At 41.3% G+C, this 24,364-nt stretch overlaps 2 protein-coding genes across 5 annotated transcripts in view; both read left to right on the plus strand.

Annotated features, from left to right (window-relative positions):
* LOC121506275 (ras-related protein Rap-2a-like) overlaps positions 1-1,461 on the plus strand; it is a 44,416-nt gene extending 42,955 nt beyond the window's left edge. For 2 of the 3 annotated variants that reach the window (XM_041781999.1, XM_041781998.1), the window contains 2 exons: positions 329-340; positions 419-1,461. In XM_041781999.1, the coding sequence (XP_041637933.1) occupies positions 329-340; positions 419-656 (250 nt within the window). In that variant the 3' untranslated portion in view covers positions 657-1,461. The remainder of the gene's footprint in view (positions 1-328; positions 341-418) is intronic. The other variant, XM_041782000.1, reaches the window with a different exon arrangement.
* A 1,850-nt stretch (positions 1,462-3,311) lies between these two features.
* Positions 3,312-18,721, plus strand: mrpl39 (mitochondrial ribosomal protein L39). Of its 2 annotated transcripts, XR_005991631.1 has the most exons (11): positions 3,312-3,492; positions 4,097-4,303; positions 4,405-4,544; positions 6,634-6,733; positions 6,931-6,998; positions 8,941-9,053; positions 9,150-9,215; positions 10,024-10,177; positions 12,486-12,533; positions 17,752-17,892; positions 18,581-18,721. XR_005991631.1 is itself a non-coding variant. In XM_041781997.1 (10 exons), the coding sequence occupies exons 1-10, from the start codon at positions 3,456-3,458 to the stop codon at positions 18,656-18,658; spliced, it is 1,011 nt and encodes a 336-aa protein (XP_041637931.1). In that variant the 5' UTR covers positions 3,312-3,455; the 3' UTR covers positions 18,659-18,721. The 2 variants fall into 2 exon arrangements, 1 of the variants encoding a protein (XP_041637931.1); XM_041781997.1 differs by lacking the exon at positions 17,752-17,892.
* Positions 18,722-24,364: the final 5,643 nt, after the last annotated feature.

Raw genomic sequence — 24,364 nt, forward strand, 5'->3', positions numbered from 1 at the left:
TGTAGCCTTTAATATAAAACCTTTGGACACTCCTGCATCAAACACTCAGCTTGCATGTCATGCAGATGCATTTATAATGTATCCTGAGGTAAACAGAGCATCATAGCGTGGAAAAGAGGCAGTTATAGACGTTTCTTTAATGACCGCCTACTGATATTAGACCCCCGTGGAGGGATGTTGGCCTCCTGGGAAGCTGGAGCTATTTATCCCTCTTCTTTTGCTCCATTGTGCATTGTTTAAACTCTTATTGTTTTAGCTCCTAACAAATACAGTATGTAGGCCAGCAATGCACGCTCACACTCTCATTCTGTCGCTTTTTCTCTCGTAGGATGTCCCTGAGGTATCAGACAAAACACACCCAGCAGGAGGAGAAAAAAAGCGGCAGATTTCACTCGTCTGGTTTCTCTTTCCCTTCCAGGTATCAGCAGGTGCCCGTGGTGCTGGTGGGGAACAAGGTGGACCTGGAAGACGAGCGGGAAGTGTCCCCGAGCGAGGGCCAGGCGCTGGCAGAGGACTGGGGCTGCCCGTTTATGGAGACGTCGGCCAAGAGCAAGACGATGGTGGACGAGCTGTTCGCAGAGATCGTGCGGCAGATGGACTTCTGCCCCCTGCCGGACCGGAGGGAGGCGTGCTGCCCCGCCTGCAGCGTGCAGTAGCAACCAATGGTGTGATAGCTGGGAGGGTGGAAGAGAATCGAGTAAAATAGATGAAGGTAGAAGGGAAAATCCGCTCTTTCTTAAACTGTTTTTAACTGCTTTCTGTCTTGCAAGGCTTTTCGATCACAGGTGGGATTTTCTTTGACAGAAACACTCGACCTCCCACTTTCATCGCCAACTTTTTGAATGATAGGAGCAAATTTACAAGGTTTCCCAAAGGCAGCACGGTGCCAAAACCATCTTTAAAAGCCATCGACGGAGAGGATCTTTGTGCTCATGGGAAACCAGCCATAGATCCATGCAGGGATGGCAGTGAACTGAACAATTTTATTGTCTCTTTTTGCACTTTTTGGACTTTAAAACAGTGCAAGACCAATCACGTAGTATCAGAACGGATGTCAAGCAACCCCACTGTGAAGGAGTGGAACCAGGACTTAATGTCACAGCAGGCCCGCCTAAGTCTGAATGAATGAAAAAGATGTACGAATGTTTCAAAAAGAACCTGCACCTTTGGGGAAATTCCTCCCAAATGTTGAAAAACTCCGGCTGCATGAAGTCGTACTGTCACACTGACATGGAGTACAATCAATCACACCCAAAGAGACCGCATCAGTGAACCAATCAGCCGATCAATCAGTCATTTAAAAATGTGCAGACACTCGTCTTTACACTTTACAGATGATACAAATGCCTTGTTACATTGTATGAAGTGAACATCAGTGTCAGTGTGTAGCTCATTTATGGTAAATCACACAAGATATGTAAGTGGTGCAATGTCAGAATCACTTATTTTCAACAAAAAATAAATCTTTCTGCACAAATGTGTCGGGTGTTTTTTATTGCTGCATGATTTTATTGTGCAGATTTATGGAAGCCCTGAGAGGACATGCATCTGTTCGTTCTATTTTACTGTTTTTCTGATACTGATCACTCTGTGGCTGTTTTTATCAAGACAATATCAAGTGTAATGTTATTATGAAGACAAGATATCGAGAAAATAAACTCAAATGACACAGTTTCATAGGTAAAATACATATCTAGACATTTATGTCCTTGAGGGCTTCCATAAATATCAAATTGCAACTTTATTTCTTTATATTTATGAATACAACACTGGAAATATTCTTCTTTTTCCCTACTATTATTATTTATTTATTTATATATGTATTTATTTACTGAGAAGTTACATCTTCAATTACAAATTATGGATGGAAAATAGGACCCATGATTAAAATCTTTTTATTTTGAGAAATCTAGGAGGCAAGACCGGATCATTTCAGCTTAATAATGTCCTAGAAATAAATTTTTTATTTTTATTTTTTGTACATTTATTTACTTCAATTGCAGGGCCCATGAAAATTATTCCCCCCTTGGATATTTTAACCTTTATTAATTTTATAAATCAGTCATGGCCAAAATAATTTGGCTTTTTGACAAAAAAATCTTTGATATCAAAGTGAAACCAGATTTATGCCAGTTTAATTAAAAAATATATATAATTTAAAATAAATGCCTGCATAAATATTCTCCCCCTTTTAAGTGACTGACCTAATTCAACAGTGTCCAATGTGACTCAAGTGATTGTAGTATAAAGACAGCTGCGTCTGGAAGGTCCAGTCACTGGTTAATTATTTTCCTGGCTACCGTTAAACCATGAAGACAAAAGAACACTCCAAGCAACTCAGAGAAAAGTTTATTGAAAAGTACAAGGCAAGGAAAGGATACAATAATTTTGTGACAAACACTGCACATCACCACAAACACACCATCCTCACTGTGAAGCAAGGTGGTGGCAGCATCATACTGTGGGGGTGCTTCTTAGCAGCCAGCCCTGGAAGGCTTGTAAAGGTAGAGGGTTCACAGCAAAACATGGGAAAATCCATCCACTGAAGGGGTGAACATTTATGCAGCCACTTATTTTACCTTGCATGGGGTGAACAGTTTTTATCAGCAGTGTAAGTGTACCCTTACATCTAGTCTTAAAATATCATTTTTAGAAATTACAGCCTGTATAGACTTGGCTTCCTGTTCCAGTTTTATGCACTGTCCACAATCATCAAAATAGTTACAGCAATAGTATTTATCTTTTTAAACCTACACCTCCTTTCTCATTTGGTCATTTTTAAAACACCCTCCCAAGATATTTAGCTCTAATCTGGCTCCATCCTCTCCTGCTTCCACGTGATTTATGATGTTTTGGTTCTGCGGCTGCCTTTCCTGGCCCAAAGTCCTGCCACTCCTCCTTCTGTCATTAGTGCCAACACTTAAAACCCGCTCTGGTCCCGGAGAATGCAACAAGCATTTGTCAAATTCTGAGAGCCATTAGAGTCCATTAAGGGGATGAAATTGGGGACATGTGAGACTTTAGAGCCAAGATGCTAACTTTGGAGAGCATCCAATCAGCATAAGAGGACACAGGAGGTAGGAATGAATTAGGAGAGGTGCCATCAGTTTAAAACTTTAAATATAAAAACATATTTTCTAGAAATATGTGATCAAAATAGATTAGCAGGACTCGATATATATTAACTATTCCTCCACAGCTCAGATTGCAGGCTTTCCTTTGCTTTAGCCTCATTATAAAACCATCAAACAGCGACATCTGCTGTCGTAACGGCGGAAAGCATCTGCCACGCGGAACCTTCCACTGAGTTCCTACCCGGACCTAAATAATCGCTGCACACGGAACAGGCATGGCGTCCTTCACGTACACGCACAAGTGACAAACATTATTAATTCTTCCTTCTTTATCAAAAACTGTTTTGTTGTTTTTATTTATTTGTGGATACTTCGTTAAAAATGGCGGCCAGGACCGTGCGTCACCTTCTCCAACGACGTAAGTAGCTAACGGTCAGAGTAGCATTAGCATGCTAGCAAGGTAGTTTGAGGGGATTCCGCTTCTTTTTATTGATTATTCTGTACAAAAAGGGAGCTTAATCCACGTTATTTCGACGTAGCCTGATGAAGAACATATATAAGTAACTTATATGTTTGTAATTGGCTTTTTGAGCTATTTTAGTACACGATAAAGTACATTTAGCTAAGATTGCGTCCCTCAGTAGCTCCTCTAAGTCGTAGATAATCATGTTTCAGGTAAAAAAGCACACCTGTGCTTGTTTTGGGGATCTATTTTAGATATCTGATGTGGTCTGACAGCTCTGTACAAGATAATAGATGTAACAAGTGGAATAAATAAAGAGCTTTAAACCTAATAGGTGGCTTATAATGCAAACAGATCAAGTTTTGAGGTTGGTTTTCATATCTGTCAAGAGGAGTTTACAGGTGTGTCTAAAAACATCAGAATATCATGAAAAAACTTCTTTCAGTTCAGACAAATTTGTACATGAATATAGTCAGCACAGGTAATCTTCATTATGCAGCTGGCATGTGGGAATTTGGGTTCCTGTTGTTCATCCTTTGTCCATCTTCCACCTCTGCAGGCTTTGCATCTGCAGCAGCTGCTGTGCGTCCTCCGGCTGCTGAGGTTCGCCGCCATCGTGACGCCGTCTTCTCCAGAGAGCAGGCCCGACAGAGAGCTCTGTATCCCCGCATTGAGAAGATCGAGGTGAACGTGGAGGGCCCCGGGTTGGAGGGGACTCTGCTCGTCATGAATAAAGGGATGTCCACTCCGCTCAGCTGTGCCAGACGTGAGTGAAAGCAGAAAATGTGGACGATGTAGTCAGCATGTAGAAGTTAAATCTACCCTACATGTAAACTGTCTTTATTGTACTTGTTCTATGCCTTTCAGACTTGACCGAGTACCATGTCACCAACTCTGTGATGGCCCTGGTCAACGGGGAGCTGTGGCCTCTTCATCAGCCCCTCACTGAGTCCTGCTCCTTAACCCTGCTCACATTTAAAGACAACAACCCGACGATGGTCAACCAGGTACTTTTTCAAGGAGGAGAAACTGAACTCTGTGTGTTTCCCTCAGAACTGACAACCACCTATCTTTAAAATGTCCTTGATATCACAGAAAAAGTACAGTGACATGATAATAGGCAGGGAAAATCAAGAAATCCAGGGGTGGTTAGTGGATTTTCAGATTAAAGGTACTCAGAAAGCACAAACCTTTATGAGGGGGTCACTCCTGTCAGCTTAGAAAAGCAAAATAAGGCTACTCAGACTCTCCAAAATAGGACCATAGATGATAGAAAAAATGCTACCTGGTCTGATCTTTCTTGTGCTGTGAGATTCAAATGGTAGGCTCAGAATTTGATGTAAACATGAAAGCCTGCCAGACCGCCAAAGTTCAAAGTCCCTTAAATCAGGGGTTCACCACCTTTTCAGCCAGCGACCCCCAGAATAAAGGTGCCAGAGACTGGGGACCCCGACTGTGCTTGAGGGTGGTTGAACAGCCATGCACACTCAAGAATAGTCATGTGCAGACAAGCCCTCTATAAGGGAGGATAAAGGGGGGAACTTTCAGGGACCCAGCCAAGCTGGGGCCCATAGAGGTCAGCAAAATCATGGTCCATGGTAAAGTTAAGCTGTGATATCCATATTTTATATTTAACCTAAATAGTAACCACTTAAGGAACAAATATCTGTTTTTGATGTTTTTAGTCATTTGTGCTGTGGAATATAGAAATCTTAGGTTATTAAATGGGTTAAAAATGTCAAAAATGGTTGGTGACGGGATTTTAAAAGTAGCAGAGATGGGTTAGAAGTAGCAAAATAAGATAAAAGCAGCAATAAAATAAGCAAAAAATGGAAGTAATGAGTTAAAGGGACAAAAATGGGCTCTAAAAGTGGCAAAATGGTTGGAAAATTTGGTGAAAGTGGATTTAAAAGTGGAAAAAAGTGGTAAAGCTGGCAAAAATGGGTTAACTGAGACAGAAGAGTGGGAATTAATTAGAAGAAATTGGTGTAACTGGCAAAAATAGGTAAAACAAATGGTGAAAAGTGGTTAAAATGACCAAAATAGGCATACAGATTGGTAAAAAGGGGATAATAGTGGCAATAATGGGTCCTCAGAGGCTATCATAGGTGGAAAGTGTCAAAAACAGGCAAAAAAACTTGTTTAAAAGGAAAAAAACGGGTCCAAACTGTGCAAAATTGATGAACGTGGCAAATAGTAACAAAGTTGGGGAGGAAGACATCATTTGAAAAATAATCTTTGTTTTTTAAAAGCATCTTGTGACCCCTTTTAACTGTTTTGTGACCCCAAAGGTGGTCCCGACCCCCGCGTTGAGAACCAGTCCCTTAAATCACCATTCTGATGCTTGTTTGACCTTCAGCGCATGGTCTTGATCATGTCTTTATGCAAAAATGCACTGATTGTTGCCGTGTGATTGGCTGATGAGATAAATGAGCACTTTAACAGTTATGCATAATTAAGTGTTGTCCCATAAAGAGAAACTTTCTAATTAAATTAAAAAAAGGAACCAAAAATTTGAGGATGAATGGTCTGAAATGAAAAATAACCAACACCTGGGTGCACAAATGTGTCTGGTTTGTTTTTCCAGTTTAATTTTATATCGTAGCTCTTTATTGTCTTAGTATTGTTCATAAATCACTGCGTACTCTGCAGGACAAATAATCCGATAGTTCAGCTTTTAACAAAGGAAATAGCAGTAATTATATATGTTCTTATTAAAGGACACGGAAATGAAAACCAGTAGGGATTTAAACTCATTTCCATGTGCTGCTGCTTCTTTATATTTAAGTGAGCACTCCGTGTCTGATAGTAAATGGGTTCCAGTTTCTCATTTGTCCATCAGTCTTAAACTATTAGATGTAAATGAAAAAAATCTCTTTGAGTTTTGCAAACTTGCCAAAATTTTCTTTTTGCAACAAAGAGAATAAATGTTGTAGTGACCAGTAATAATGACTTGTGTTACTTATGACAAGCCTTAAACACAGACTGATCACTGGAACATTATTGCCATCTTAAATCCCCAGTTACTGGTGTGAATTGCATTCAGAAAATTTTTAAATGACAGTGTAATTGAAAGAGTGTTCTCTCTCCCCTCAGGCGTTTTGGCGTTCCTGTTCCTCCTTGCTTGGTCAGGTTCTGGAGACTGCGTTCAAAGACGACTATACTGTAGAGCTGCTCAGCACGCCGGAAGTGCCAGGTAGATGGAATATTTTAAAAGTCCAGATTCAAGTCAGACACATTTCAGAGTTTATATTTGCCCCATCAGAGAAGAACCGTTATTTTTACCAGACTTATTAATATTGTGGTGTTTAGCCTTATTTTCTGTGCAGGATCATTCAGTATCAGCTTTAGTTGGTCTTTCTTTAGTTGACATTTTCGTGTGTTTCTCTGCAGTCACTTCTGGAGCTTTCTGCTGTGACGTTGTGCTCGATCCTCAGCTCGACTCATGGACTCCATCTGAGGTGTGTTGTGTTTTTTTAAAGGAAAGGAAAGGTGCATTATGGCCACCTTCTAGGCTGGAGTGTGGGTGTTAACCTGGAAATGTCAGTGGGGCACATTAAGGATGAGGGTGAGCAAGTATGTGGTATATTTTGTTATGTTGCATCCTGATGCTACACTTGTAAAAACAAAAATGCATTACTGTACACTTGGTACCCCATCATGACAAGTGAAAGCAGAATTTTAGAAATGTTTGCACATTTATTAGAAATAAAAAAAACTGGAATATCACATCGATATAAGTATTCAAATCCTTTGCAGCTACACTAGAAATTTAGCTCAGGCTCCTACCATTTCTCCTGGTCTTGATTGGAGCCCACCTGTGGTTTATGAAACTAATTGGGCATGATTTGAGAAGGCACACACCTCTCTATAGAAGGCCTCACAGCTGGCGATGCATATTAGAAAAGACAAAGCCATGAGGTCAAAGGAACTGCACAGCTCAGAGACCAAACTGTTGACAGGCACAGATCTGGGGAAGCACAGTGACCTCCATGATTCTCAAATGGAAGAAGTTTTGCACAACCAGGACTCTTCCAAGAGCCAAACTGACTAATCAGGGAAGAAGGGTCGCAGTAAGAGAAGGACCAAGAACCTGGTCCCTCTGACTGAGCTCCAGAGATCCTGTGTGGAGATGGGACAAAGTTCCAGAAGGACAACCGTCACTGCAGCCCTCCACTGATCTGGGCTTTATGGTAGTTTTTTTCAAACTCCAAGTGCTGTGCTCTTGGGAACCTTCAGTGCAGCAGACTTTTTTTTGCAGCCTTCTCCAGGTCTGTGCCTGTCAGTAACCTCGTCTCTGAGCTCTGTAGGTAGTTCATTTGACCTCATGGCTTGGTTTTTGCTGATTTCTGTATCCTCAGAACTTGCCCTCCTTAATGAGACTCTGTTTTAGATGAAAAAAAAAAAGAGACCTAACGTGCATGTTTACAGAGTGCATGGTTGCAGAAGCTCTGTTTTCCTGTGAAATCATGTAAATGTTGGTTAGTTTATAGAGCTCTTTAGAAGTGGCTGCATTATGATCGGAAATCCAGCAGTTTTTATCACAGATATTGAGATTAATAAACAAAGATCTTGAGACAAAAACTACAGTTTTCTTCCTTTTGCAGGAAAGCATTGAAAAGATTCTGTCTGCTAAGGTCTTATGCACATTTGTTGGAGTTTCTTTTCTAAGGAGCACATTTATGACCTGTGGAAACAACTCCACAGGCCACTTTTGGGTCCCAACCCACCGATGAAAGCGTGTCTTTGAACACAAAAATCCAGCTTTTAGGGCAAAAAATGCTTGTTTTTTTCTTGGTTTCCTGCATTGGATGTTGCATCTTGAGCTGTTACATCACTGAAGCGAGATATGACTTTTAACCACTAGGGGGCAGCAAAACCACCAAATTCCAGCTTCCAGTCATGTAGTCCCTTTATAAAGTTCACTAGAATACCTCCTAAGATCCAAAAATAAGACTGTAACAGACTCATAAATGGATGCTCTTTGGTTTATTGTAATTGAGAGTAATTTGGATTTTTATGGTCACAAATTTAATCTTCTTCTTGCATCATATTTAACACCATCTACTGATTTCAAAACTGAATATCAGTCTTATTTGTTAATAGCACTTTTGCTCAATTAAAGAAATATTTTAGTGCATGTTCAATATTTCCCCCTTGCTCTTTTTAATTGTGAATCTGAGTCTTTGTTGTTTTATCAATATGAAAAAATGGTTGTTAGAGGTCTGCACTGACCTCTGAGGAGAAATCAGATGACTTACAACAATAGTTAAACAAAAAATCAGACAGAAACAAACTTAGAACTGTATTACACCATACCACCAAAACTATACAGTTTATTTCTCTCAAGTATTTAAGGAGGAGGGATGAAAAAATGCTCTATCTCGCTGTATTTTTCTCCAGGAATCATTGCGCTCCTTAACTCGAGGAGCCCAGCAGCTGATCCATCAGGACTTGGCGTGGGAGCCTCTGGAGGTGACGATCCCTGTGGCACTGGAAGTCTTTTCACACAGCAGGTAAAAACGAAGATATTAAATACAGATGATTACTTCTAACAGGCATGGATAGATCTTCCTCTGCTCACTTATACCATTCTTCTCTCTCTGTTCCAGGTTTAAACAGGAGGAGGTTGAACAGAAGGCAGAAGAGAGTCCCAGAGGCACAGTGATGCTCTACAGGTGATTATTCAAGAACATGTGTTTGTTTAACCCTCTGAGATGGACGTTGTCATAAATGAGACACAGGTTATTTAAAGTGAAATAACTTTAGAACCATAGATCATAACTTCTTACTTGTTTTTCCTCTGTAACCCCTCAGCTGTACCATTCTAATGACGCTATCCACGCCTTTGTAGCTCTTACAGAGGCTTTTCTAGCAACCCTGGAACTCAGGTGACTTTCAGAGGTGGATTAAATCCACACCAATAACTCTAATATTGAACGTCTTTTTATCCATTTTTTGATCGTTCCTGCAGCTAGCAACTTTGCCTGCTACCATATTGTCTAGTTGTATCCCAGAATGCATTGCGATTGGGCTGTGACACCAACGTCAGGCTTTTCCGTCGTCACATCATGATTTGCTGAACAGCGCATGTGCACAGACTTAGAAACTAGTGAAGAGAGCCAGAGTGACTCACAATAGAGAGAAAAAGACACAGAGAGGCCGTGATGTGTCCTCAGAGTTCAGAGGGGGTTTTAGTTTTCAGTTTTTCTTTTATCTTTATAGTGCCATAATTTTTTTTTAAATTCATGTGACATTTCTGCAGCACACATATTCTTAAAGCTCAGGTTATCCTGAAGAAAAGGATGTTTGGAGCTTGACTGTGCACCACAGAGTTGATGTTTTACAAGCTTTTTAGGACAATAAGTCCAGGCGAGACAAAATGGCTAAAAAAAAGGGTGTAGCTCAGAGGGTTAAACTTTAAATTCTGACTATTCATTATCTGCATCATCCATAAATTCTTAAACCATGTATCTTTTCCTGTAGATGTGGGGACCATGTGCTTCTCACAGGGGGCCCCCTAGTGGCAAGAACAGGCCTGTGCTCTCAATATGAGTTTACAGCTCTTCACAACCTGGGACAGGGGCCCTTGGGCCTGCACCGTAGGGCCCAAGGACTCTCGCTGCCTTTGCAGCTGCAGGTATGGACACGCTTATCGGATAGTGGTAACTTAACACTTAAATACAAATGAGGCATCAAGGAGTGTTTCTTACTTTTACGGTCTCTTTTGGTTTGAACTTTTGATTGCATCAGAATTAAAAAATATAAGGGATATTTAAAATCCCTAATGGTTTAAACTTCCTTAAAAAACATGACTAATCTTGACTGCCCGATTAATACTAACAAACTGTTTATACGTCATTTTATGTGGTGAAAACATCATATTTAAAGGGCAATTTATGGCTAAAAAGTGTAATTTTTTGGTGCTTTAATTTCAGGCATTTACAGGTTTCAGAGTCACTGAAAGAAAATGCCTTTTTTCAACATAAATAAAAATGTAAAGGGTTAATCTGAAATATTAACCTGGTTCATTTAGCAAGAAACCATATATGATCAGACAAGTTCATCTTTTTAAATAGGGGTTTCTCTCCTATATGTATTTAAATCAACAAACAGACAATACATGTTTGTTTTTTCTTTGAGAAAATCTGAATTTATAAACTCACCAGGAGTCTGCACTGCATTCTGGGTAATGTGACGCCATCTGACGACAGTGGTCCTTGGCCCGCGCTGTTTCTATACTTCAGTCACCCCTTAAATGATCACAGCATTAGTGAAGAGAACAACCATGGACACGTTGGTCTCTATGTAAATCAAAGTAGATGTAGTCATAAAGGCAAAAACACGTGATGAGAGCTGATGTTATAGAATCTGTATTAGTGCCTGCAGAGAGAGAGAGTGAGTGGAGCCGTCATGGCTGTTGACACTGAATGCTTTTCACACCTGGTCCGACCCTCACCATGTCCCAGTGTCTCAGTGATCACCTGGATGCTTTCCCTCTTCATACACAAACACAGAGCCCCATTGATAGCTTCAACCAATCTGGGTACTTTGCTGAAATGATGCTCGTCCCGCCCCCTTCTGGGGGAAAATTTTCCATCAAAATGAATGAGGGTAAATGAGAGAGTTTGGGGTAAATGTCATAAAAGCTTAAAATAAGAAAACTGTATACATTAATGGTTATTCAGAGTCCAGATTCATTAGTCAGTGGATTATGAGCAGAAAATGACATTTCAGAGTCAGGATTGGCATCTTAAAATTATAAAACGAACAGAGTTTTAGGTGCATGTCAGCCTGTTTAGACTCTCTCGGTCAACTGGACGAACAACCTCAGCTGTGACCTTATGTATGCATGTATTTTAACCCTGAGTTGATTCTCAACCTTTAAAACGCCATTAAAGGTCACATATTTTACCCCTTTAAGACAAGTTTATATTGTTCTCAGTGGTCCCCAAAACATGCCTGTGAAGTTTGTTGTTTAAAAAATTGTCCAGTGTTGGATTTTTGCATGTCTAAAAACCCCTCTGTTTCAGCCCTGCTCAGAACGAGCTGTTTCTGTGTCTGTAGCTTTAAATGTTACTGATCTGTCTGACTCCACCCCTGACCGCGCCCCTCTCAGGAAATGGATGCAGCTTAATGGATGCTGCTCCTCTGATCCTCAGCTGAGAGGAGGGTGGAACTTTCTTCCAATTGGGGAGGTCCAACTGAACCTGGGGGCGGGGCTAACTCCTCACATGACATCATGAGGGGATTGTGGACAGGCCAAGGGCACATATTTTTGTTAGAAAAGCCTGAAAAAGTTTTTTTTTTTTTTTCATAATATGACTTTTAACCAAAGTGTGTTGAAAGAGACAAAGTATGAGATTAATCACAATAAATTAAAAAAATGGGTGCACTAATTGTGGACCTTGATTAATCGCAATTAACCTGATTAATCTTGACAGACCTTTGTGCTTGCTTAGAAATGTGCATTAATGCATGCTGAATTTGAAGGAAATTAAAGGGGTTTACTGTCATTTTTCAAAGTAAAAGCCACTTAAGGAATTTATAGAGAACTTAAAGCCGATTATTATCAGTTAACAGGATTAACAGAAGTGTTTCTAGCTCTGCTTGAGTTTTAGTAGACCGTAGACTGTCGAAAGTTCAAACTAAGCTCCATTTGATCTCAGGCGTAGCTGTTGTGTCTCGGCACTGGAGCGAATTCAAAAGCTGCTTTACCTGCAGACCCAAATAATGTGTATAAAAAAGGATTCCCCCTTCAGAAGCCTGCAGCGTTTTCCCTGGAGTTAATAAGTAGAGCCTTCTTTGTCGGTGTGGATCAGATGATATATAAAATATAATATGTATTTGTTCTTCAGGCTGTCCTATAAAACAGACGTACATCCAGCAGTCAGAGTGAGTATCGGTGTCTACATGTGCCTCTTTGTCACGTTGTCTCCTCTCTGCAGGCTCACCACACAGTCTGGAGGAAACTGAGGCAGCGGGCAGTGAAACTGGTAAGAACAACAAGTATCTGTGCTTTCCAATGTCTCACAGCCGTCCAACAGCAGGGACATCAAAGCTGCAGCTCGGGGCCAGCTCAGGCTCAGGGAAGGAGGGCTCTCTGTGTTTTGGGGCACTGGTCTGGTCTACATGCCGGGTACCCGAGCCAGCTCACTCCCCGGCTGCAGCATCACTTCACATTTCAGAGAGTAGCCAGAGGATGAGATTTAACATGGCTATTTTTATTGCTTTGCATTTATATTTCGGTGCTAAACAGGGAGAGCGAGAACGCGGATCTCATCCTCGTCATGAAGGACAAACTTCTGTCTTCTGAGCTGACATCAAAGACGCACACGCTCACTTAAGATCCAAGCAGAAGTATTTTTAAATCTCTGCAGGTCTTTTTTTTGAAGATGTTGTGCATCCTGACACTCGCAAAGAGGAATCTTTTTTTCCCCCTCTGAGCATAACAAGTTTGACTCCGAAAAGCAGATGCATGAATTCAAATTAAAACTAGGCTGTGAGTTAATTTTGGATGGAGCCACTTAGCTTGCTGCAGCTTCTCTGGCTTTCTCTGATTGCATAATGATGGGAAAAAAAGTTGCACTCATTAATAGACACGCTCGATTTGGCAGCTGATGACATACTGTGCTCCGTGGCCTACATTTATCTCCACACATCGAGCTATTCGGGGGTTTAGACGTAACGCTAGACTAAAGTCTGGACATCACATTAAAAGCAGACGATATTTGGAGCACGTCTGAAGTTTTACAAGCTCAGCTGGCGTTCAGAGCGGCTGCAGGATGCTTGGTTTATGATCTTAGAGGACGCCGCTCCATATTATCACCTCATGCATTGATGTTTGCTCCTTCATATAGAGGGCAAACGTTTTGTCCTCTCTGTCCCGTTTATATTAATGGCGCATCAACATGAGTAATCAGGAAAGGAGCAATAAACCCAAACAAGCCTCTGAAGGACGTTTATACTGCACTGTATTTATTCTATGTAAGCTAATGCACTTTATATCCTCTTCTTCAAGAGCTGGTGCACTGAGATCATTTAAGACTATCCGGATGATTGTACTCCTCCTATAATGCAACAAAAAGCTGGTTTGGCTTCACGCTCAGCAGTCGCAGATATCTCTGCGTTTGGATACGACTCAGAGCTAAATCAAACATATTCCCCTTTAAAGTTGGCAAAGCTGAGGTGACTAGCATCTGAATCTCTAAAGTAAAGCTATTTTAGCTGCGTCATTGTGCACAAAGCAATGCAGAATCGACAGCATTATGATCTGTGTGCTGCATAAGTATCCTCAGAGGGCTCCCTGTCTCCAAAACAAACAAACCTGGTAATTAAAATGCTGAATAAAGCAGTTTCAACTTGATAATCAGTGTCTTTTTGAAGTGTGCCTGTCAAGGGTTTGAGCTGCTGCAAGCTGTGGTTACTTTAACGGTGATATATAATGACCTTTTTTCACCTTTTCAAGTCCAGCCACAAATTCTCTATTGGATTGAGGTCTAGGCTTTGACTGGGTCACTCTAGAACATTCACCTTGTTGTCTTTAAACCACTTCTGTTTACCTTTCTCTGTCTGCTTCAGGTCATTGCAGAATGAATAAGATTGTCCTCCTATATTTTGCTGCTGAGAAGCATCCCCACAGCATGATGCTGCCATGATCGATCGATCGATCCAGATCAATGAATCGTTACACCCCTAGTGGTGATGTGCAGAGTTTTGCATCTTGTCTGATGACAAAAAAAATCTCCATTTTGGTCTCATCAGACCAGAGAACTTTCCTCTTCTTTACCATGGAGTCTCCCACATGCCTTTTGGTGAACTCTAGTCCAGATTGAATCTGAGTTTTCTTCATCAGTGTCTTTCTCTTCGCCACTCTCTCATAAAGCTCTGACCGGTCAAGAACCAGGCCAACAGTTGTTGTATTCAGAGTAGGGCTGAACGATTTGGAAAAAATAGAATTGATTTTTTTTTTTTACCCAATATTGTGATTGCAGTTTATTGTGCGATTATTTCTTGAGTTCCTCATGTGTATTTTACAACAAAAACAAGCAATAGTTCATTGTTTACTATAACAAAGACAATATTTGATTAAACTAGGAAGAATGTTTTCTTAATATCTAATTGTGATTATTTTTTGACTCATTTTGCAAATTTTATATGAACTGTTGTATTAAAGGGAATGATAATTTTCATATAATTCTCATATCTAATAAGAAAAACAAACAAAAATGAAGAAAATATATATTTTTTGTACACTATTCTGAAAATATGGCACGAGAATGATTGCATGATATGTAATGCATAACATCTCTGCAGCAAAATACGTTCTAAACTGTTTGACACAAATTTCAGGTTAAAGAAATATTGCACCTCCTGTTATTTGAAAATTGCAGCATGCCACATTAAGAGTTAATCTAATTTGGGATTAATCGCCCAGCCCTAATTCAGTCTTTCTCTACACATGCACCATATAACTTACATTTCTTCATGATGGATTTAACTGAACTCTAGGGGATGTTCAGGGCCTTGGACATTTTTTTTATCCATCCCCTGACTTACACTTTTCAATAGCCTTTTTCTGAGTTGCTTGGAGTGTTCCTTTGTCTTGATGGTGTAATGGTAGCCAGGAATACTGATTAACCAGTGACTGGACCTTTGTTGAATTAGGTTGGTCACTTTAAAGGGGGTGAGTATTTATGCATTCACTTATTCTGCATTACATATCTTTATTTAATTTACATTCATATTTATTCTTAAAATTATTTCAACTCAGGTCAAAGGCTTATTTTGCAAAGATTCATTAAAGGAGTCAGCTCAATCAACAAATGGACAACCAAGGATATTTTACAGAAGTATGATTCATCTTAACTTGTACTATTTTTATTTAAAAGCAGTTCTTGGCAGACTCGTCCAGAATCTGTTCTCAACTTGGAAATTCATCATTGTTGTTCTGCACGCCCAGAGCTTGGAGCCATCTGCAGTACAAACTTGTGTGCCTTCATATTAATTCTCCCCATCTAAACATCTGCTCTAAAAATGTTTGGTTATATTTGAGCCTGCAGTGCATGTATTAGTCTGTACTAGTCGCTGTTTACTGAGTATATCACTGGTACCTCATGTATTTAGATTGTTGGGGCGAAATGAGCCTTCAAGCCAAGTTCAGGGGGACGCTTCAAAGATGTAGCAACACGTGCACATAAAGGCGAAATACTTTAACTCAAAGTGACGAGGGGAACGAGGCTATGATTAATCATTGTCAACCCCCAGGAATTACACAGAGAAATAGTCCATTAATTAAATATATCCAGAATATGCCTGGAAAGCAATGGATTAAAAAATGTATGTTCCATGGACATGGAAGATGCAAACATTTCAATAAAGGATAAACGTTGTTGGAGCTGTGAGAGAAGATGTGAGGTCCAAAGCTTGAAACGATTTCTACAGCTGCTACAATAGATCTGTAGGCAATGTTAGACCCTTTTCACTCTGACTGGAATTTTGCAGATATTTTTAGTGTATTTCTGAGCTGCCAACTTGAGTTTAGGAAGGAGTAAAACATTACTCTACAAATGTCATAGCTGAAAACAGGCACCAGTGAGTGGCAAACTGAAGTTGTTATGAGACAGTCAGTCTTTTCATGTGATGATATTGGGAGTTTTGCCTGTTTGTTTCCCTTAAAAATGGTGCTACATTTATAAGGAGCATGCATCTGTGGGATGAGCAGCAGAGCTGAGTATGTGGGTTGTACCCATGTAAAAATTGGCCAAATCTCTGCCAACGCCAAACAGCTTATTCTGCTGTTGCTATTGACTCTTGAGCTTCTGGTATCTCTAGAAGCACCTGCATCCGTGAGCATGGGCTCTGCTGCAGTGGTCAGTAGGTGTCTGCTCCAAGAATCGGCATGCCACGTTTGACTGATCTGGATAGAACCCGTTCAAAACGGCAACTTCCATCTCCAAACTGAAGGCGAAGGGGATGTCAAAGACAGGCTGAGAAGTGGGTGTCCCAAGAAGATCACACCCAAAGAAGACTGTTTCTTCACACTGTCAGCCCTCAGGAACCGTAGGCCGTTCTACAGATTTGCAGTCAGGTTTGCAGGACAATATGGCCGACGGGTCTCTGCCCAGACAATCCAGAACAATCTCCAGTCTCATGGGGCTGCCATGACTGTCCTTCACCATCAGGCCTGTTTGCACTGGTGTCAGCAACTTGTGATTCTGCCTACTGCAGTTGGTTGTAGGGTCAAGTGTGGAGACAAAGAGAAGAACGCTATGCTGATTGCTGCACTGATAGAGTGACATCTTTTGGTGGAGGCAGTGTGATGGTGTGGGGCGCCATCTAGCTCACTGGAATAACGGGAGGGAGTATCAATGCAGAGAGATACTGAGATGAGATTCTGCAACCAGTAGCAATCCCATATCTCCACAGTCTGGGATCGAACTTTATCCTCCAAGATGACAGTGCTCGCCCCCACAGAGTGGGGTTTATCAGAGACTACCTCCAGAATTTGGGAGTGAAGAGGATGGAATGGTCTGCCAGCAGTCCTGACCTCAACCCCATTGAACCCTAGTGGGATCAGCTTGAGCGTGCTGTTGCTGCCAGAACACAACCACATTGACAGACTCATGACAAATGCTGGTTGAAGAATGAGATTCCATCCCACAGCAGTGTGACCAGGCTTCCACACGCTACTGAGGCTCCTGCTTGTTAAATTAATAAGTTGTATAGTTGCCATATATCTTGTTTCTTCAGACTTCAGTCATCCAGTCCACCAAACAAGAGTCAACGGCAGAACCAGTTGTTTTGCATTGGCAAAGAAGATTTGGCAAATTTTTCATGGGTGCAACCCACGTACTCAGCTCTGCTGCTCATCCCACAAAGGCATGATCCCTACAAATATGGCTCCATTTAAAAGGGAAACAAACAGGCTTTCCAACTGTATAAGATTTATTGCCAAGAAGCATTGTTACGAAGAAATAATCTACCAAACGCTAATCTACCTACTTCTTGAGCTAAATTTATATATTGTGGTTGAGGTCTTATAACACCTCCATGAAAGTGTTGGATGTTACGCCAAAGACGGCTTCATAAGGAGGCTTGAAGTGCCACAGGAAGTTGCTGTTTTCCCGCTGTATCTCATTCACGTTACATGCCGCTTACTGACGATCAACCACGATTATTCTCTGCCATCATCTGCATATTCTGTCGTTCAAGCGCCCCCAGTAATCCGGAGCGGCGCTGGAAATGTCTTGGACAGAGAAAAAAACAACGTTGCAGATGAACGCCACACAGTCAGGAAGTCACTCACTCCTGGCTTCAGTGGAACTAAAGAAAATTTCACCTCCATGACCAGAGGTATAAAGCATTTGCAATGCTTTATTAATTGTTATTTTACCTTTGCTTTACTGTTCAAAATAAGGTCTGGAAAGAAGAAAATTGAGTAAACATGTAATAGTTGAATAGAAGTACAGCTAGTTAATGATTGTGGAAGCACTTCTATTTTTCCTGAAGCAGCTTTGAGATGTTTCTAGTAATTATAAGGGTGTTTTTAAGCTTAACAGTTACTCAGGTGTTTGTTTTTAAGGTTAGATGCTGGTGGATAAAACAACAGAGCACTTTTTATGCACTTCTGTAGAAGAGCCCTAAAAACACCTACGTTTCCTGAGATTTTGAAGAGCTGTTGATCCGAAACATATTTTTAAGGCCATTTTGCTCTCATACATTGCACTGTAAAGTTTGAAGGTTTACATCACTCTCTCCACCTTCTGTTTATGCCGTTGTTGCAGCATCAGGTCCACAAAAGCAGCGATGCGTGGGCGTTTGTTTTGTGAGCCGGCTGCAGGCGGCAGGGAAGCATCTCCCCCGTCTGCCTCCAGCTGGCGCTCCAAACACGACCACCCACGCTCCACACAGATGCCCCCACACCCCTCGAACTTCCCTGTAGAAAAATCCCTTTAAATTTGATCTTTCATCTTTGATAAACCAAACTGAATAATCAGGAACATGACTGAAGCTTTTCTTGTTTTTGTTTTTTTTTGCACAGGTTGAGGTGCCCAAGACTGAAGAAGCAACTCCACACTCTCCTCCTGTCTCTGACCAGCCTGCAACATCCTCTGCATAACCTTCCACACACTTTGTCATGTACTAGACTGTATTATTTGTTCAATAAATGTGTAAAAATCTCTGACAAATCTGTTCAGTTCATCTCTTATGAAAAATGGGTGCAAATTGACAGGATTTGTCAATTTGACCCCGTCTTTCTCACACTGAGCATGTTAAAAGAAAGCTTTTCACACTCCAGGAGGGCGGAAGGCTTCTTAGGTTAATAACTGCTGATCTATTTGTGTATTTGTAGGAGTGAAAGTGTAAAGAGAAGCACGCATAAATCCCTGTATGTCAGCAGTTTTCTTAACAACAGAAGTGTGCGTGTTTGCATGCTTTGGCTGAAGGTCAGGCAGCAGAGCAGCTGTTGTGTCTGTCACTCGTCAAACAGGTGGCCCTCGATCCTCCGAGTGTGTTTTGAAGAAGTGTGAGAAAGTGTGAGCAGGCCCCAGGGATCAGGGGCCATGAGGCGGGTTTACTTTTGACTTTTTCCTCCCAGGATTCCCGGCGTTTTCACACATTAGACACAAACTCCTCATAGCCAGCGGAGGAACCTTTTCTGATCCAACAAAATCCCCAACAGTGTCGTCAACGGGTCGAGGCGCAGGCTGAAATAGATAGGCACCGCTTTCTAATGAGGTGTCTTTTTATAGGAGCTTTATTATGTGGAGTTAGAATTGGTACTTTTTGCTTCTTAGTGGATTATATTTACAGGTATTTCTTATTTCTTTTCTGGTCTTCTGATGTATATAAAAAGCTTAAAAAATAGGAAAAAGTTTTAACAATTTAACAAGCAACAATGTTTCTTGGCAATAAATCTTATACCGTTGAAAAGCCTGTTTATTTACCTTTTAAATTGTGCCACATTTGTAAGGAGCATGCATTTGTGGGATGAGCAGCAGAGCTGAGTATGTGGGTTGCCTCTTGTTTGGTGGATTGGATGATTGAAATCTGAAGACACTAGACATATTGGCAATTTAACAATTTATCCATTTAGCAGGAGCCATTCCATCCTCTCTACTCTTAAATTCTGGTGGTAGTCTCTGATAAACCCTGCTTTGTAGGGAGGATAGAGTTCAATCCCAGACTGTGGAGGTAAGGAATCGCCACTGGTTGCAGAATCTCATCTTGATGCCGCCCCACACCATCACACTGCTTCCAAAAGATTTCACTCTATCGGTGCAGCAATCAGCATAGTGTTCTCCACGTCTTCTCCACACTTCAACCCTACGATTCAACTGCCATAGGCAGAATTTAGACACATCCCTGAACATAACGGTCCTCCACATGTTCAGTGCCTTTGCAGATGTCTAAGTTACCCATGCTTTAAGCACCAATGCAACCCTACAAAGATTTATTTTGGGGTTCTTTGTCTCCATTCTGACAGGACAGCTGAAGAGAGACAGGAAAATTAGGGAGTGAGAAAGGGAAAAGGTGAGCACCAAACAGGCCAGTGACCAGGAATCAATCCCACGACCGGTATGCCGAGGACTTCAGCTTCCATCCATGGGCACCTGCTCCACCCACTGAGCCAAATCAGCACCCAGAGATGTAGGCTTAGGAACTGATAAACTGGATGGCGTCTGCGATTTTCTTAAAGAATTTCAACTTTTGATTAATCTGACCACAGAACAGTTTTCCATTTTGCGTCGGTGCATTTTAAGGGAGCTCTGGCCCAGAGAAGACGGCAGTGCATATGGCTTCTTCTTTGGATGATACCAACAATAAATTCTTGAAGTGTTCCTGAGCCCGTGCAGGGATTTCCAATGCAGAGTCATTCCTGGTTTTAATACGGTGGCCCCTGAGGGCCCGAAGATCACCAGCATCCAATTCTGACCTTCAGCTTTGTTCCTTGTTCAGAGATTTCTCCAGATTCTCTGAATCCTTAGACGGTATTATGGACTGTAGTTGGTGAGGTATTCAAAGTCTTTGCTATTTTTCATTGAGGAACATTTTTGGAAATTGTTCCACAATTTTTAGACACGTTTTTTTTTTTTGTTTGTTTTGTTTTTTTGCAGATTGGCAAACCTCTGCCCATTGCTGCTGACCTGTTGCCAATTAACCTAATTAGATTTAAAATGCTCCTCCAGCTGTTTGTCGTGAAAACGTCTTTGTAAGAAGTTGTCAACAGTTTGGATTACAAGGGTTTGTCTTTGGTAAGGCACATTTGTCCTGAAGGATTAAGCTGTGGATATCAAAGCGTGTTTCACAGCAAGTGGCTAAGGCCATCGCCTTGGGCTATACCAAAACTTTTGTACAATAAATGATTAAAAGAATTCTTAAAATTCACTTAAATTCACTAGAAATATCTTTGACATGTCCTTAAGCCCCTTAACGAAGCAGCAGGTCAGAGGACCTTGATTAGAAAGTGGAACCAATAGTGCCTGACATTTGTGTGGTGGTACAGTTGGCTTCAGACAGCTGATACTGTTAATGACCTCCAATTACACAAAGAAAACGGAGCTGCTCCCCCCTACTTTAACCCCCTTTCCCATCCCCCAGTTGTACAAAACAGTCTGATATTTGAGCCTCTTGTCTTTGTGTCTTTTAAAGTGGAAGAAGGTGGTATCAAGCAGCCAGAATCCTCCTTTATCGATGGATTATTTTTACATTTTGCTTCATAACAGCGAGGAAAGACTTCAGGCGTTTATCACAGCCGAGTGTATCACGAGACGTCTGCGTCTTGAACAAACCCACAGGCCTGAAAAGTTGGCCGCTGTGCAGCTGTTGCTCCTTCTCAAGCATCCCGCTCCCCCCACCGCCACACACCCCGACAATGTGTGAGACACACCCAAGGGAAACATATGCCTCGGACGGCGGGCCAGTCGCACCAGCAGACCTGAGATGTTTGAGCCGGTGCCCTGAATTCCTTGCTGCTCAGGATGTTTGGGAACGCCTGCAGCTCAAACATTATTAAATTTGAATAGCTACTAAAACACTTTGGAATAATGCATCGAGAAAATTTAATCAGTAATGTCCTCTTGTTCTTTGATTTAAAGCAGGGAAAGTGTCGAAATGTTGCTCAGTCCATTTTTTAGTGTTAACACTTTCTAAGTCGATAGTAATTCACTGAGAATTATTGATCTGCGGGGCTCAGGTTAATGAATCGCTTTTTCTTTTATGTCCTTCACAGAAGGCCTGCAGCAATTACTTAATCCTACACATTTCTAACCATTGCCTTACTAAATAATAAGAAATGCGACCAATTTTCACTATTCCATGACAGATCTTGTCCAAGTGGTCCCTTAAAATGTTTAGGGCCCCAACACCGACTTCAGTTGGCGAGGACCCTATTGTATCTGCTTTTTTCTGTCAAAAGAATTACTAATTTGGCGGCTTTAACATGCTAAAAAACACATCAAACTTTATAAAATAGTCCCCCTGAAATGTTTGTATTTTGGCGGAATCATAAGAGTCCATCAAGCAGGGGCTCCAAATGTGAGCTAGGGGACTGGGTAAGAGCTACATGCATGAAAATTGGTACACGTATGTCTCATGATTAAACGATAAAAAAAGTCTCTTGGGATCATCCTCTAAAATGTACAGGAAATGCACTACAAACAGCTAAAAGTCAAATTTCTGCATTTTTGGGTGATTCACAAGTTTCATATTTTACGAACTGCTCCAAGGGATTTTATCGGATTGACTCCAGATTTTTTTTTTTGCTCATTCTAGACAACCTGGAGATCTAAAGTTGTGCAAATTGTGAGTTTTCACAATAGGGTGGGGTCGTGACCAGAGTCCAAACTTAAACTCCTTTTTTGTATATTTTTGCAGTGAAATTCACCAATAATGCCTTCTAACTTTTTAATGCTTTTATCAATCATCACCAAATTTCACAGGGATGATCAGGCATTGATCCTGAATAGATTCATGCATCAGTATCATTACTTTGTCATAGCACCCCCTTGTGGTAATCGTACATTCACGCCCCTGATATTTTAGATTTTCCCTTTAAATAATCAGACCCTGCACACCATTCAGCCTAGGCTTATGATTTTTGGTCTGTGTATGGGTCATCATAAGACCGACAAAAGTCTTGAACCCATGCCTAAATACCAACAGGAAGTCGACCAGCTTCATCTCAGTTTCAAAATAAGGCATTTTTGATGGTGCCATATGACTTTAACCTATTATAACTTTAGTAAACAATATTCTGTGAACACACCCTGAAATGCGCCGGGGTGGGAGGGCTCTTCAGTGCTGCTTGCAGCCCTAGTTCATTTTGAAGCTACAGTCTTAAACTTTAAGCATCCCCAAAAGTTGATAAAACTCAATAATTTGCCATTTCAATTCCAATGCAAAATCATTGCTGAGCTACAATGCCAAACTTTGTGACAGCACATCAGCTCATTAATTCAGGTTTGCAGTTTAATTTCCAAAGCTTTATTGGCAGTCAAAAGTGCAGTAGTCTAGTGAAAGATTTAAGGGACCAAAAACTTTGGGAATATGCATCAATACCATTAGGACACCACACGAACACAAATATCCATCTTTTAAGTCATGTTTACGCTTCCATGTTAGGAAAAACCAGACTGAAAACTGGAAACTATCAAACAGTCCTTAAGAAGGCTGCATACTCCCCAAAATGGTGCATTTGTCCCCAATTTTTGTTTCACGTTCAAAAGATTTGTCTTCACTAAAAGTGCAGTAATGATTGAGCCTCATGTACTCTCCAGGGTGGGGCATGCCGACTACATGATATGCTTCATCACTCTGATTGGCTCGTAATCTATGTGTCAGACACAAGGTTCATCCATTCACTTTCTTAGTTTTATTTTGAAAGGTTCTGCCCTTCCTAAATACCGTCTATGGGCTGGTGCCCACATAAATCTGAAAGATATCCCATGCAGTTGATATGTGAAACAGTCTGGAGTGTCAGGCTACTACAGTGCAAAACAGACAAATAACAGAGCATCCACACATTGCTTGTCAAAAACAAGTTAAATATTTTCAAATATAAGGCAGAAACTGCTGATTCCCATCCTTCAATTTTCGGACACTTATCCAGGGCTGGGTCGCGGTGCCAGCAGGACAAGCAAGTCAACTCAGACGTCCCTCTACCCTTCCTTGGTGGTTCCGAGGTGTTCCCAGGCAAGATGAGATATCTAATCCCTACAGCAAGTCCTGGGTCTACCTGGGGTCTCCTCCCATCCTCACTCAGGAGGTATCCTGATCAGATGCCCAAACCACCACAACTGGCTCCTTTTGAGACGAAGGAACAGCGGCTCTATTCTAAGTTCCTTTCCTATTTCCTCATCCTGCCTCGAAGGCTCAACTGCTTGAACCTGCAATCTTATTCCTTTGGTCATAACCCAGAGTTCATGATCATAGGTGAGGATTGGGTCTACTATGGTGTTACAGTACGATGTCTGCAATGCTGCACAAATCTGCCTGTCGATCTCGCACTATCTTCACTCATGAACAAGACTCCTTCACTTGGGGCAAAGACTACCCTCCCCACCTAGAGGGAGCAACCCTCCGTTTTCTGGCAGAGAACCATGGTGTTGGACTTGGAAGTGCCCACACTAATCCCAACCGCTTCGCACTCAGCTATGAACCACTGTAGAAGCCAACAGAACCACATCATCTGCAAAACGCAGAGATGAAGTCCTGAGGTCCCCCAACATCAACCCTCCTGCCCCTCGCTGCACTTCGAGTTCCTGTCCATGAGAATCAAAAACAGGATCGGAGACAAAGGGCAGCCCTGACGGAGGTCAATACC

The sequence above is a fragment of the Cheilinus undulatus genome, linkage group 24, assembly GCF_018320785.1.
Source record: "Cheilinus undulatus linkage group 24, ASM1832078v1, whole genome shotgun sequence".
Taxonomy (NCBI): Eukaryota; Metazoa; Chordata; class Actinopteri; order Labriformes; family Labridae; genus Cheilinus; species Cheilinus undulatus.

What these genes read in the sequence shown, in the direction of transcription:
- mrpl39 (XM_041781997.1), top strand. Translation starts at nt 3,456, where the DNA reads ATGGCGGCCAGGACCGTGCGTCACCTTCTCCAACGAC. An exon ending in ACCCGACGATGGTCAACCAG is followed by an intron (nt 4,545 to 6,633) that starts GTACTTTTTCAA and finishes CTCTCCCCTCAG; the next exon opens with GCGTTTTGGCGTTCCTGTTC. An exon ending in ACTCATGGACTCCATCTGAG is followed by an intron (nt 6,999 to 8,940) that starts GTGTGTTGTGTT and finishes ATTTTTCTCCAG; the next exon opens with GAATCATTGCGCTCCTTAAC.